The 15,293-nt window shown below is 42.5% G+C and overlaps 1 protein-coding gene across 3 annotated transcripts in view; it reads right to left on the bottom strand.

Annotated features, from left to right (window-relative positions):
• Window positions 1–15,293, bottom strand: part of Phactr2 (phosphatase and actin regulator 2) — a 269,580-nt gene that overhangs the window by 188,089 nt on the left and 66,198 nt on the right. Inside the window, exon 1 of one of the 3 annotated variants that reach the window (XM_085688643.2) lies at window positions 1,070–1,196. The exons of the other annotated variants lie outside the window; for them this stretch is intronic. Coding sequence (XP_085544769.1) covers window positions 1,070–1,082 — 13 coding nt within the window. The 5' untranslated portion in view covers window positions 1,083–1,196. Of the gene's footprint in view, window positions 1–1,069; window positions 1,197–15,293 lie in introns of those variants that run through there. 3 annotated transcript variants of the gene reach the window in all.

Raw genomic sequence — 15,293 nt, 5'->3', positions numbered from 1 at the left:
TTCATTCCTAATAGTATGCTGCTCTAATTTACTTAAGTTTCTTCAAAATGTCCAAGCCGGAATGATTGTAATGAGTGTTTCATGCCTCGCCAGTTGTGCTATCAAAGACCACAGAATACGCTGCCTTCAAGATCCCTTCATGCCAGGCTACCTACACAGATGACTGAAACTGACCGATTTCCTAACAAACTCCTTTACCACAAGGAGGGGAGTGGTCTTGGGGCGTAGGATAGATCATAAACAGTGAATCCTCTCAGGAGAGCTCCCAGGGCTCCAGGTGCTGCAGACACTACTAGCCAGCCAGAGCACTAGGTGACTGACTTACTGAGTTCCAGAGAGAAGCTAATCCAGAGCGCAGCTGGGGAGTGGGGGTCAGAAAATGGGAGCAATCCCACAGTATGTAGCTTCTAAAAGTTCTCACAGTGAAGTAAGAAGAACAAAAACTTCTCCCTGAGAAGTAGATTTGAATTAATTATCTAAAATACTTCCCCCGTTATGTTTGGGCAGCTCTCATGTAAAGACAGTATGAACAAATTAAAAGACTGACAACTAATGACTGTATTCTCGGATTAAAATATCAGACCATGCAGGAACACTTTTGACATTGTTTTCTAATAGGAGGATAAAAGCATCACATCAAACAGTTCTTATGTTACTACAAAGCGAATATTGTAATGTTCTCAAAAATTCATCCAGCTCTTTAATATTAACTCCCTTTACCTTCTACCATCCCTTAGTAAATAGTTTTGTCATTAACTCTATGCATTTTTGCACCCACTGTGCTGAGCACAAAAGAGCAAACACCACATTTCCTGCAGCCTAAATAGAATAGCAGTGCAGTCTTCCAAAAGGTGACCCGGGGCATGTTAATCTGTGTCCCCAATTCCTAAAACTTCAAAGCAGACACGGCTTTCCTGGTGGCCCATCGGGGTTAACACGCTGCATGCCTCCCAATCTGGAACAGTGAAGTCCAGAATGCAAGCGACAGATAGGAAAAGATGCAAGCTGAGAGGATGTGGGGTTCAGAGGAAGCCAGCAGCTAGGAAAAATTCAGGCTCGTTTGACCTACCGGCTTTATCCATGTCTCAGGAGTGGCGAGGCGAGTCCTGCAGCTGGCAGCCCAGAAGTCCTGGCTCTTCTGGCTAACGGAGCACCCTGCCCTTCTACTGATTATCAGCCCTCGCTGGCACACAGAGCACACTTCACGCACTGTCTGCAGGAGCCACCGCCAGGAAATTTATATCTCCAAGGATGACAAACAGCCATTAGCTCCATTACAGGCTGATTAAGAGAGACTGAGCCTATCAAGTGGGTACTTGAGTCCCCCGGGGTTTCCACCTCTGTTCTAAGCAAAGGAGAAAAAGAAAGAAAGAAAGAAAATGCTTGCAATGTTGAATGTACTGCACGTTTGGGGGAGAAAAAAAAAAGTGCACATGCTATGCAAAAACACACTGCTTTCCAAAAGATGCCAGAGCCAACAGGAACAGGAAGAGGCACGGATAATTGAAAGGTAACAAGGAATCTCCAAAAATACTCCAATGGAGGATCCTTTCTGGGGGTTAGGCTAAGTGGGCTTCAACCCTTCGCAGTAATATCACAGAAAGACTGGATGACTTTTCCTTAAGAGTAGCAAGTGTTTGCTTGTTGTTGGGGGGCAGGGAGAGGCAGATAAAATAGTTAAATGCATTGCTGTCCAATTTTAGTGATATTTTTATTGTAATTAGTTTCTATATTCCTGCTCAGAATCTTTTATCCACCTGTCCTCAGCACAAAACATAAAGGGAATTCACTAATGCCACGAATTAAAGGAGACATTTGCCAAAAGAGGTCGGGGGAAGAGCGACTGTGTCTTACTGTCTGCAGTTATTTGAGCAGTGGGCACTCGAGGGTCAAAAGAGATGAAAACCTGAAAGGCCACTGCACTTCTGCCCTGTAATTGGGCTGTGTAAACAAGACCTTCAAAGACACGCAAACTGCTTGTGATATGAGAGAGTTCAGAGAGCTGCAGGGTCCCGAGGAAACCCCATCCAGGGCCATGTGGCTGCAATCACACGAGATCCGAGGGCCCAAACAACTCTGTTTTCTGCATTTTGTCAGGTATAGGAAGATGGTTTACAATGCTCTCATTGGATCGACAGTACAATAAATATACACTACAGCGAGGCTGTGTAGGATCATTCTGAAAGAGGGGGTGAAGGAAAAGAAAAGAAAAAGGGAAAGCTGGTAGTATACCTAGGGTGGCAGAGGGCTTGCTTAGCATGCTTGAAGGTCAGAGTTCTAAGCCCAGCCATCATAAAACCAAGGGTGACAATGCACACCTGTCACCCTAATACTTAAAAAGCAGAGGTAGGGGTGTCAGGTACACAGCAAGAAAAAACAAAAACAACAATCTTTGGTATTATTATTGCCTATGGTTATTAAATCATAAAAGGGAGCTGCTTATTATAGATTTTTTCCCACTGGAACTCCTAAATGACAAACCACTCACATTTTTTAGTCCTCCAATGCAACTGCGTTTAATGACTTGTGCTTCTGTGGTAAGTTCGGACACCCCTGTAGCTGTTCGGTTCTCTCAGAGGAAAAACCAACCACGGCACTCAGGTATATCACCAGTAACTCTGAAATAGTACCTTCAAAGTTCCCACATTTCTCAGCCATTCTGCCCTCACCTTACACGGCTCTTTCATGCCAACCTCCCAAAGCATTCCAGATGATGCAAGCAAAAGTCTGGGTGACCTAGAGAGACTTTTAGAAGTAACAGAACCATCATCGAGTGGCTCTACAAACCAGGGCACTACCTACAAGCTGCACTCAGGATCCCATCTCCCTGTGGCAGTCGCCGGCCCCCCGGTGACTTTTTATCCATATTAATTTTAATTCTGACACATGATTTCAAGGATTTATCACTCCATGGATTCAAATAAAGAGCTTCGCTCCCATAAAACTAAAGTCACTGTGGCCTCCACACCTCGTCAGCGTGCCCTGATTAAGATGTGACAGCTACCCAGACTGCCATCAGCACAAAATCTAGGGCAAACTAACTATTTTTGAGGGGGAAAAGATAGAGGAATTGGCAGAGAAAAAAGAAAAAGAGAAAATACATCCTTAAGTCTGAGGCCTTGGCAAGACACAGCTGGACATCATCCATGGAAAGTCCTTATCACCCAAGACAGGTATCTTTCTGCTAGCTTTGCTCGTGGTTCCAAAATTTAAGCTGTGGTTCCTCTTCTTGTTGTCCCACACCTCTAAAGGGCAAATGGATGGTGTTCTGGATGCTTCTTTTGTTGGTTATTTGAAATTCACTTTAAAATGCTGAGCAGGTTCCTTGGACAACCCATAGATACTCATTGGTACAATTTATATCAGACCCATAAGCCCTTATATGCAATTTAAAAGTGTGTGAAGTTCTGGAAAATCATACCTCTGTTTAAGTTTATTAAATGCTAAAATGTATTTGGTGTCCCAAACCAATTTGAATACTACTTAAAGTCTTTCTTTCATTGAGAGTGAATAAGCATGTTTTTCTGTAGCAATTTTAATGTTACTGTCTGTATGAATTCGCCCAGACTCAACTGAGGACAATCCTCTTTTGTATAGTATATGCTTTTGTACGGCCTTTCCTCAAAAAAAACAAAAAACAAAAAACAAAAAAAAACTTAATTCAGAAACACAGTTGACACCCAATTCAGACCAGTGGAGGATTACAATCCTCCAGGACAGTTTTGCAGCCCAAAATAGTAGGTGCTGATTTCCTTTGGTGATAGATATGCTGATTGGCTTGATTTAAGCATATCACATCATGTAGATATGTCACAACATCATGCCATGCTTCATAACTATATGTAGTTTGATACATTTAGTTTATCAACTTAAGACACTAAAAGTATAAAAACAAAACAAGTGGCACAAAACTTTAACTTGTTTTGTGACAAGACCCCTTCAATAAATGAAGAAACTCACTTTCTCCTGTCCTCCCCGGCTAATATCCCAAACCATTCCAGATAATGCAAGATGAGTCGCAGAGGGAGACTTCTAGAAATAATGAAACTGTTAGCAAGTATCTATCACGAACCAGGCTCTGCAGATAAACTCTCGGCAGGACCCAAGGTCTCATCGCCCTGTTCCAGCCACTGTTACCCCAATGACCTTTTCTCTCTCCTTGCTCAGCACCAGAAAGGTCACATAGCAGGAAAAAGGTGTAATCCGTGGTCCACTGTCCTCAAGCCACAGGGGGAATCCCTCTTTGCACCCATTTCATTCAGAAGCACATCTTCTATACTTCAGCTGAGGAATGTGTGGGTATAAAGTTCTCACTGGGAGCTTTCGATTGTCCCAGAGATGCTATGTGGCACAGAAGCTGCACTGATCTGCCCAAATACCCTCTACTATGTTTCTAAATAGGAGTTTAGTTCTTGACTTTATTAACCCTCCCAGATGTACAGTTTCTAGCTTGCTTGCAATCGCTCCTTGAAGCTGGAGGTAATTTGGACCACCTGCACCCACAGGACCCCCAATGCTACCCCACCTTCAGAAAGAGGGTTACGACCCTCACCATCTGGTTTCCCTCTCTTTTATAAAGAGTGTTTGGAGAAGGCTGTTTGGAAAATGTTTGACAACATACAGAAAGGGAGGAAACATTTGCAAACTATACATCTGACCAGGGGTTAACATCCAAAATACACAAGGAACCCCAAAGAGCTGAAGAGCAAAATAGCCCCCCAGATACTCCGATTTTAAAATGAGGTGAAAGATGTGAATAAACAGACATTTGCAAAAGAAGACAAGAAATGGCCACCACATATGTGAGCAAAATGGTCCACATTGCCATCATCAGAGGGATCCGTGTCAAAACCACGAGACATCACTTCCCTCTAGTTAGAATCGCTGTTACCAAAAGACAAACATGTTGGCAAGGGAATAAAGGGAAAAATTGGGCCTCTTACACACTTTTGATGGAAATGTAAATTACCACAGCTATGGAAAACAATGTAGAGGTTTTTTTTTAAAAAAAAAAAAGCTAACTAAAAATAGAACACCAGATGATCAAACAACCACAGTACAGCTTGTGTTTATAAAGACAATGAAATCAATATATTGAAGAGGCATCTGCAAGTCCGTGTTTACTCCAGCATATTTGTAGTACCTAAGCCGCGGAACCAACCTGGGGGAGCCTCAATGTGAGGTAGTAAATACGTGGCTGGGTATTAGTTGTCCATTAGAAATATAATAGGAAATCCTGTCAGGGATGACAGAGAAAATCCAGGAACTGTTCATGTGAAACAGGCCAGAAACAAGAGACAAATGTTGCATGGTCTCGCCCACTTATAGAACCATAGGTAAAGACAACTGGACAGTGGTTAGCAGATACCAGAAGAGGGGAACTGGGAGAAGAGAGAAGGTTGGGCAACAGAACGACAAGCCCCAGGGTGTTAGATCTAACACAGAAGGTGACTACAGTTTCCAATAGTGTACTGAACATAGCTATCAGAAAAGAAGGTGAATGTTGTCAGCTCCCCCACCCACAATGACAATGATCTGAGGTGACAGACAAGCTAATTACCTTGGTTGATCATGACAGAATTTACTGAGCTAACCCAATAGTACAATGTAACCACATGTCCTCATTTGTATTCTGTTGCTGTGACCAACCACTGACCTAAAACCACCTGGGGAAGAAATAGTCGATTCCATCTTACACCGCCATGTCCCACTCCGTCACCAAGGGAAGCCAAGGCAGGAACTCAAGGCAGGAACCTGAAGCCAAGAACTGACGCACAGACCATGGAGGAACATGGCTTGCTGCCTTTCCTTCCATGACTTGTCCAGCTTGCTTGCTTTTATAACCTAAGACCACCTGCCCACAGCTGGCACTGCAACAGTGGGATGGGACCTTTCACAACCATCATTAATCATGAGAGCCCTCCAAAGACACACCCACAACTGAACCCGACAGAGGCAATTCTTCAGCTGTGGCACCCTCTTTACACATGACTCTAGTGTATGCCAAATTGACAAATACATGTATACAGTTAATTTTTTTTAAAAAAAAATTAATCCAAAATTCATTTTATAGGACCAAGCAAACAGAAAATGTTTATGACTCCAAAGTTGTTCAATTCAGGTAACAACCGCAAAGGTCAGTGATATCCTGGGTCTTCAACAACACTAACGTGAACATCGTTAGTATATCTTTCTTTACAAAACTCTTTTAATGGGGCTGGAGAGAAAGCTCAGTGGTTAGGAGAACTGGAAGAGCCATCATGAGGACCAGAATTTGGATCTCAGAGCCCAACTCTATCGAGAAGCATAGCCAGGAGGATTGCTATGAGTTGCTGCTTTCCAGCCTAGCTGAGAAAACTTGGGCCTCGGATTCGGGGAGGGAGCCTGCCTCAAAGGAACAGGTGGAATGTGATAGAGGAGGCCATCCGAGACTCTCTTCTAGGCTCCACGTGCATGCACGAATTTCCTATAAAGTTATTCAGGCTTCACTAATAGTGATTAAACGTGTGGTTCTCGAGCTTGAATTTAGGGTCACTCACATATTTAGTGACCTGTTATATCATTTCGTAAGTTTCCTAATAGATAGGGAAGGGGAAGCGTCACAGGGAGGAACCTGGGCAACAGCGTTCTGCCTTTTGGAGTTCTGGGGGGATTCAGGGCAGTTCCTATGGATGCTGTGAACAGCCAAAGCCAGAGACACATTTCCAAAGGGCTGAGCAGTTCTTGATTCTCAGGTTCAAAATGTCGTACTTCATTCAGTGCATGCACTGGAACCCTCGCAAAGCCAGACCGTCCCTTACCACAGAAAATTTAAGAGAATAAATTGCTCAAGTTATTCTGTTGCTTGTCCCTTCTTCCCCCACAGGTGCTGCCCCGACAGCTCCTGGACACGAAACTCAGTCTATTTGGCTGCTTGACCTTTTCATTGTCTGATTTTTCCTAAGATATATATTTTTAAAATGTGCTGGAATATCAACATCCCACGAGAAAGATTGCTCCCAGTTCCTTTAGAAACAAATTTTGCTGGGAATCCGTTTTGAAGGTATCTTGGCCACTGATTTTACAAAAACAGCCATAAGACATAATTTTGATACAGCCAAGTGCTAGGGTTTAAAATTCTCCTAAGAGTAACCCAAATTTCTGACCTATTAGCAGACAAACAAATTCCTCAAAAATAAAAATACACGCAGGAAAGTTCTGTCACAATCTTTCCAGGAGAGTCTGAGCTTAAGCATGAGGCGTTTGCCTGATACTTTAGTGTCTGGATTTTAGACAGTGCAGCTGTGGCGTGCCTGTGTTTTGGGTTACTTGAATAATCTCCTTTGGAGATATCCCTGCAGTTAAAGGGTGTGTTTGGGAATTCCTGAACCAATTGCTAACATTCATTGCTCCCTGTTTATCAATGGCATTTCCCACATAATATCTTTTTTAAAAAACGTCTCTTTGACAGTTTTATACACGTATACAGTGTAACTAGATTGTTTGCCCCATTGCCCTCTCCTCCACCACCCCACTCTTGCTATCCCCTTCTTCTTCCAAACTAGTTTCCTTCCTAGTTATATCTTTTGTTTCATTTTTTTCAAGACTGTTTCTCTGCATAGCCCTGGCTATCCAGTCTGTAGTCCAGGCTGGCCTCGAAATCAGAGATGTTCCTGTGTCTGCCTCCTGGGTGCTAGGACTAAAGGAGTGTGCCACCACTACCCAGCTTCCATCTTTTTTTTTTAAGATGGTGTCTCTTGTAGCTCGTGATGGCATTGAACTCTGCACTCTCGACATAACTGAGGATAACTCTGAACTCAAGATTCTCCTTCCTCTACTTCCTGTGTATCAGGATTAAAGGCCTTTAGCACCACGCCTTTATGAGATGCTGGAGATCAAACCTAGGGCCTTGTGCATGCAAGGTAAACTTTACCAACAGAGATATTTTTCCAGACCCAAGATTAAGGGCGGCGGTGTGACCCAGTTGACAAAATGCTTGCTATATAAGCATGAGGGCCTGGGTTTCACTCCCAGAATTCTGAGCACGGTGGCATAAGCTTGTAATCCCAGTACTGGGGAGGTGCAGACAACAGATCCTAGCTTAACTGGTAAGTCCAGGCTAATCAAGATCTTGTCTCAAAAAAACAAAGCAAAACCAAACAAAACAACAACAAAAAAATCTCCAAAATGTTGCCGCTTGAGTAATGGTGGAAGAGATTGGCCTCTGTACACATGCGAACGAATACACGTACACTTATATTGATACACCCACATGCATAAGCACATCAACATCAAAACTTCTAAAATCTTTTTTTTTTATTAAATTATAAAAGTTTCCATTTCAGCCCCTCCTCCCAACAAAAACTTCTAAAATCTTAACACTAAACCCTGAGGCTTTGCATTGTCCTCAGGTTACCTGACCTCTAGTTCTTGGTGAAGTTTTGCCTGCCAGTCACTGCCATCTGGCAAGGATAGACTTTCAGTCAAGACATTTTGATAAATCCATACTGGGTATCATTCCAGGGCTCTAGATACAGAGCAATGATGTGGAAAATATCCCACAAGCAATTTCCAGGTGAACTCAAGAGCTATACAACTATTTTCTTGGGTTCCAAAAGAACCCAAAGCTCCAAGCTGTGGGCAGGGTGATTCTAGAACCCAGCTGTGCTTAATGCACCTCGTCAGGCAAGCTGGAGGCCAAGGCTCAGCTCCACAGTACTGATGGGTTTTAAGGAGCACCATGTGAGAAAAGAGGTAGAGCCATGCGCCACGCCTGAACAGAATGTGTGACTGACTCAAGAGACAAGGTTGAAAATCCCACAGCTTCATAAGGCCACAATGGAAAGCTAAGTTCTCAAATTGAGAATTTGTAGCAGGAGGCTGCTTGTTCATTCCCGGCTGCCCAACCCGAAATAATCACTCAGAAACTGTATTATTTGCAATACTGTTTGGCCAATAGCTTAAGGGTATTGCTAGCTAGCTCTTACATCTAGATTTAACCCATTTCCATTATTTTATATTTTACCACGAGGCTCATGGCCTATCATCAAGGTTCCAGCTGGCAGCTCACATCTTTTCCCTCTGGTAGCTACATGGCTTCTCGTGTCTCTGCCTTCTTTCTCCCAGCATTGTTTAGTTCCCTGCTCCCCCGCCCCATCTAGCTCTACTCTGCCCTATCACAGGCCAAGCCAGTTTCCTTATTCATTAACCAATAAAAGCATCACATATACAGAAGAACTTTCCACACCAAGAATTAGTAAGTTCATGCTAATAAAAACTGGATCAACATTTTCACCTCAAAATGGTGTAGGCATCCCAAAGTGTCATTAGAAATTCTGACTAGACTGAGGGACAGACAGACAAGACAGAGGCAACTTCAATACCATAAATTAGTTAAAAGACAAGGGAAAGGGGTAAAATCCAATGATGTGAACCAAAGACGAATAAAGCAGTCAAATTATGAAACAGTCAAATGTCACTTGGTAATGGGACATGGTCTGGAATGGACCATTGGACAATCTTGTCCTTGTATAAAGGTCACACGCTGTGCTTAAATACTCCTTGATGTGGAAGTCAATCATAGCAGGCAGCCCTGATTCAGTCAAAAGACATGTGAAGCCCTAGATAGATGAGGATGCTTCTAGAAGAACAAGGCATTCGCTTTACAGTGACTATGCTCCGTAAGTGGAAGGCACATGCACAAAGACATCTGTAAATTATGGTGGAGTGGGTGCATAAACCAGTGACATTGTCACTTATCATCATCAAGTATTACATACTGAATGCGATTGCAGAGATTATACTTTTCCGTGAGGGACATGACGGACAGCAGAGTGGTTCCATTTACCGCACGCAGGAGCACTGCATTGTGCTAGGACATTGCAATGGCGATAATGTGACTAGACAATAGAAATAGGATAATGGAAGATTGTCAGCTCCCTTACAGTCCTAGGGGACCACTATGCAATACGTGTGTCATCAATCGGAAGAGTGTCCTTATGTAGTACACGACTGTATCTTACTACAGCTAGTACTAAAATGAACAAGTAACATGATTTCACTGTTGATGATGAATTCCATGCTACAGAAGAGGTAATAAGGGTGCTCATCAAGAGATAAATTGTATCTATAAAAATAATCAAGTACAAAAAATAAATAAATAGATAGGAAACAAGAAAGAGGAACAAAATTTAGGCCAATATAGACTTCTCCTGAATCATTATAGATGCCTGAAGAGAAGAATTTCAGGGAACCCCTGATGCCATCCTACCCATACTATCATTAATTATTAAAGTATTGCATAGCTATTGATACAAAGACTAAAAATGACTATGGGATGATACAATATCTTAGTAAAATGAAAAGAAAACCAAAGAGAAGGTACTGTTTAAAGAAAGACACAGTAAGAAGCTAAGAACATGTATGGTTTATTATTGACTGTGCTGTGATATTTTCATAATAACAAAAAAAATTGAGCAAAACAAAACAAGGTGGATAAGACCTAAGGAACAATAACTGAGGTTAGTTCATGTATACCCGCATATGTGTACACACACACACACACACATACACACACACAAGTAAAACTGTATAAATATAACAAAATGAGAAAGTTTAAAGTTTCAAAAACAAATACGTTTTGGATAACTTTAGGGTTGGGCATGATAGATAGTTTTAGATTTTGTTTTGGTTAGGACAATTTATAGTTCTATATCATCTTGCAAATTTGGAGTATCTACTAAAAGAATGGCAATAGCTTGGTGGCATTAAACAGCTGTCTCTAGGTATCAGAGAAATGACTCAGTGGCTAAAGGCACTTGTCCAGCAAGCCAAATGACCCGAGGTTGATTCCTAGAACCCATGGAAAAGTGGCCAAGAGAAAACTGATTTTGCGATGCTGTCCTCTGACCTCCACATGCATGCCATGACATTTGCGCCACCGACCCCCCAACACACACAAATAAAATATGTAAACTACCCCCCAACACACACACAGCAATAAACTATGAAAACTAAAATCTGTTCTAGCATGGGTGGAATGTGTATCAAAGAGCAGAACAAAATGGTTCACTGCTATGAGGAAAGACCGCAGAAGAACATCCGCCAACATTTATTTTTATGTAAAGACAAGAAGACAGGCAGAGGACACAACTTGATGTTAGGATGCTTGCCTTCACTGTGAGGCCCTGAGTCCTTCCCCGGCCCAAATTAATAAATAAATAAGCAAACAATAAGCTATTAAGCAACAGTAATATTTAGTCTACATATTTTCTTGGCATCTCCTCCCTGTCCAGCTACCAGACTCAGAACTTGCTCAGCGGAGTTCGACTCACGGGGCTGACATAAATTAGGATGCAGATTTTGGGATCTAGTTGGAAAAGCTTTCAAAGGGAGAATTTTCACGGCTTTTCAACTCATTCACTAAGATTACAAAAGAAGCAACATGCATTGATTCGCTTTTCTGAACAACTGTGGACAAAAGAGGACAAGCCATTCGCTAGCTGAGTTTCCACCAGGAATTAGCCACAAAGGTCCGTGGGATTCACGGGACCCAGCCAATGGTGCACTTCTTCAAAGAGGTGTCTTTCTACTCTGTCATTGAAAAGAAGAAAAATCAACTTATTACGAACCAATTCATGAACGTGCTCTTTTGTGAGTCATTAGAGCAAGGTTTTAAACCATTATGCTATTTATTGCTCTCATTCAAAAATTAAAAACTTTTATCAATAAAGTGCATGTCTTAGTCATGCACTGCACTTGCACTTTTGAAATGTTCATCTTGTCTTGAGCTTGGCTTTCAAGGTGTTTATTTTTATGCTGTATAATATGCATGATTCATACCAGACAATGTAACTTTTTAATTATATATTCACATCTATATTAAGAGAGCATGATGATGTCTGTGATAAATTACTACAGTGCCCCCCTTACTGGCTCTCTGTAGCATCAGTTAGTTCTACTAAAATGGTTTTTTTGTCCTCAATCTGTCCATTCACTCATCTATTCATTCACTCACTCGCTCATTCAGAGCTACGGCCATGACCATCTATAAAGTCTATGCATCTTCCTTCTGGTTAGCAAACTCCCTGACACATTTCATTCCCTATTCAGTCACTAGACATCCCTTCTTCCTTCCTCCCTCCCTGTCCCTCTTCCTTAACGTTCTCATTTTTTTCTCTGAAGCCTTTCCTAGCTAGCAGGAAATAAAAGACTCTTCCATCGCTCCACTTCTACTCAATACCACATAAAATAAACTTACTACTTTGTGCAGTTTACACTGACATTTTTATTACGTCTCTCGGGTTTGGTTTTTGAGACAGGATATTACGTATCCAGATTGGCCTCGATCTTTCTATACAGGTAAAGATGTCTTCGAACCTCTTACCCTCCTGTCTCTAACTCCTCAGTGCTGAGATTACAGGCACAAACCACCAAACCTACTGTCTTTGCGGTGCTAAAGATTGAATCCAAGGCCTCCTGCATGTTAGACAAGTATTCCAGCTGAGTCTACATCCCCAAGCTCTATTTAAGGTTTTATTTTTTGTGTTCCTTGGTATACGTTTTCTGGATGATAGGACCCAAAAGGACAATGTTGTCTTTACTATTCTACAGCAGAGGAACAAGGCGTCATTGACTCTAGGTTAGAATTCTCATTCTATGAAAAACTGAGTACCCTGTGCCAAAGGACACTGGCACCAAGATTAACTTGGGGTAGCCAGTCTCAGCTGTGCTGCCTAAGCACTAGATTTACTCATTGTATTACCTCAACCCTCCCCTTCTCACGGCTCCTCTGTGCCCTTACAGTTCCCAAATCATACTTTTCAGAAGGGAGATGCATTACTGTTTCTATTGCTGTAAAGAGGCTTATGTTTTTCAGAGGTTTAGTCCATTATCACCATGGTGCAGCATGCTGGTGTGCAGGCAAATATGGTGCTGGAGAAATAGCCAAGTGTCCTACATCCTGCAGGCAACAGGAAGTGAACTGAGACACCAGGAAGTATCTTAAGCACACCTAAGACCTCAAAGTCCCACTCCACAGTAACACACTTCCTCCAACAAGACAAGCAAGGTCACACCTTCTTACCTTCTAAGAGTGCCACTCCCTTTGGGGCCATTGTCTTTCAAACCACCACAGGAGATCAAATGCATAGACTTGTCCTCCTCTTAATGGCATTTCCCAAGATTTTCAAGCTTTTACTACTTTGTCGAATCTTTGCCTCCTCGCACTCCTTTAAAAATAACTCTTGTAATTTTCATAGAATTGATGCTCATCGATGAGTTGATGACACTATTGCCTTTTTGTCCCCAAGGTGTACATCTCAACCCAGAGGCTTATGCATGCTAGGCAAGCACTCTACCATTGAGCTGCATTCTCAGACAAGCTGAGTTTATTTTTAAAACGAGTACTTAGCAGACTTTTTGATCTTGTACATTTTGGGCACTTAACATCAGTGTGGATATTATTAGTTCTGCGTGAAGAAGACAGATGCTCAAGTGTATACCCAGTAGGAGATCCTGATTAGAAAAAACCCTCCTCGGTCACAAAGTAAAAGCCATGGAATGTAGTCCCCTCTCGATGCCAAAGAATGAGAGGCGAGAAAGGGCCACCGGGACTCAAAAGTCCAATCTTCTGCATCATCGAGTGTCTAGGTAGATGCATTGATGTCTGGGAAATGGAAAATCAAAACAAAAACAACTCTATTTTATCTGAATGAAAAGAAGAGGATGGTGAAATCGTGAAGAGTCTTGGAGAGGTGGTTTGGTTCCCTTATATAGTAATTTGCTTTTTAAATGAAACTAATACAGCTATATGTACCATAAGAATTCAATTCTGAGGCAGAGGGGATGACTCAGTGGGTAAAGTGCTTGCTATGCAAAAGTGGAAACTTGGGTTCGATCCCCACATTAAAGCCCGGTACAGCATTCATCTGTAACCCCAGAGCTGGAGGACAGAAATAGGAAGATGCCAACCAGTCCAGCCTAACGATGATCCCAAAGCCCAAGCTCTAAGTTCAAGGACAGACCCTGTCTTAAAAAAAGTAAGATGCAGAGTGATCAGGGAAGACATCTGGCATTGACCTCTGGACTCTGCATATGAATTAATAGTTCATAATGATAAAACACGCGCAGAGAAACATATACCCACATGCACGGGTGCATACATACATGCGTGCCTGCAGTTGAGCACATGAGAAAGAACAAGAGAGCAAGAGAGAGGATTCTGGTATGTAAATAGACATTGAGGTCTGAACCCTGGAGTAGTACCCTGCCACAAAGCCAGATACAGGTGAACATCCATCTGTTCCCCTCCGGAGCATGTCAGCAGAAGTCCTGGGGATTTCAGTGAAAATGGGCTTGTCAGACACTTTGATTGGCAGCCTGGCCAGATCTAGATCCACCACAAGGAGGCCTTTTCCCATACAGTTCCGACTGAAGGACAGCAGTGATAGTCTTCCTTCTCTCCCAGGCCTGTATCCCAGAGCTGACCCTGGACCTGGGTCTCAGACCAGAAGCTATAAGATCAGCTCACTTGTTTCTTAAACATTGGCTATTCACCAGTGTGGTGGTTTGAGTGAAAATGGTCATAGGTTCATAGGGAGTGGCATTATTTAAAAATGATAAGGACAAGTGGCCTTGTTGGAGGAAGTGTGCCACTGGGGGTGGGCTTTGAGGTTTGAGAAGCTCAAGCCAGGCCCAGAGTCTCTCTTTCTTTCCTCCTGTTGCCTGCTGATCCAGATGTGGAACTCTGACTGTCCTCTCCAGAAGCATGTCTGCCTGTGTGTCACCATGCTCTCCACCATGATGACAATGACTAAACCTCTAAAACTGTAAGCCACCCAACTAAATGTCTTCCTTTATAAGAGTTGCCGTAGTCGTGGTATCTCTGCACAGCAATAGAAACCCTGATGAAGACCCCAGGCCTTGCACCTCCTTCTTCTCTTCATTATGACTTCATTTAAATTCAACAACAAAATCGAGTTTGGTGCTATTATCATTCCCACTTTCTAGATTAGGAAACCAAGGCTCAGAGGGGTTAAGAGACTTTCCTCAAGATCTACAAACCTATGCCGGGGAGAGGGCTCAATGGGTATTGCTTTTGCTGCACAAGTTGGGGAACCTAAGTTTGAATCCTCAAGACCCATTTAAGGCTAGGTACAGTAGCACACGTCTGCAATATGAATGACCCCAGGGTACCTGCGGTGAAATCGGAGGTGAAGATGGGGGAATCCCTAGAACCTCAAGCACCAATTACTTGATGAATGTGGTTATGAACAAGAAAACCTGTCTCAAACAAAGTGGAAGGCAAGGTTCAA

This window comes from Myodes glareolus, chromosome 1 (assembly GCF_982192425.1).
Source record: "Myodes glareolus chromosome 1, mMyoGla1.1, whole genome shotgun sequence".
NCBI classification, from domain to species: domain Eukaryota; kingdom Metazoa; phylum Chordata; class Mammalia; order Rodentia; family Cricetidae; genus Myodes; species Myodes glareolus.
This window is presented reverse-complemented; position numbering and strand designations above follow the sequence as displayed.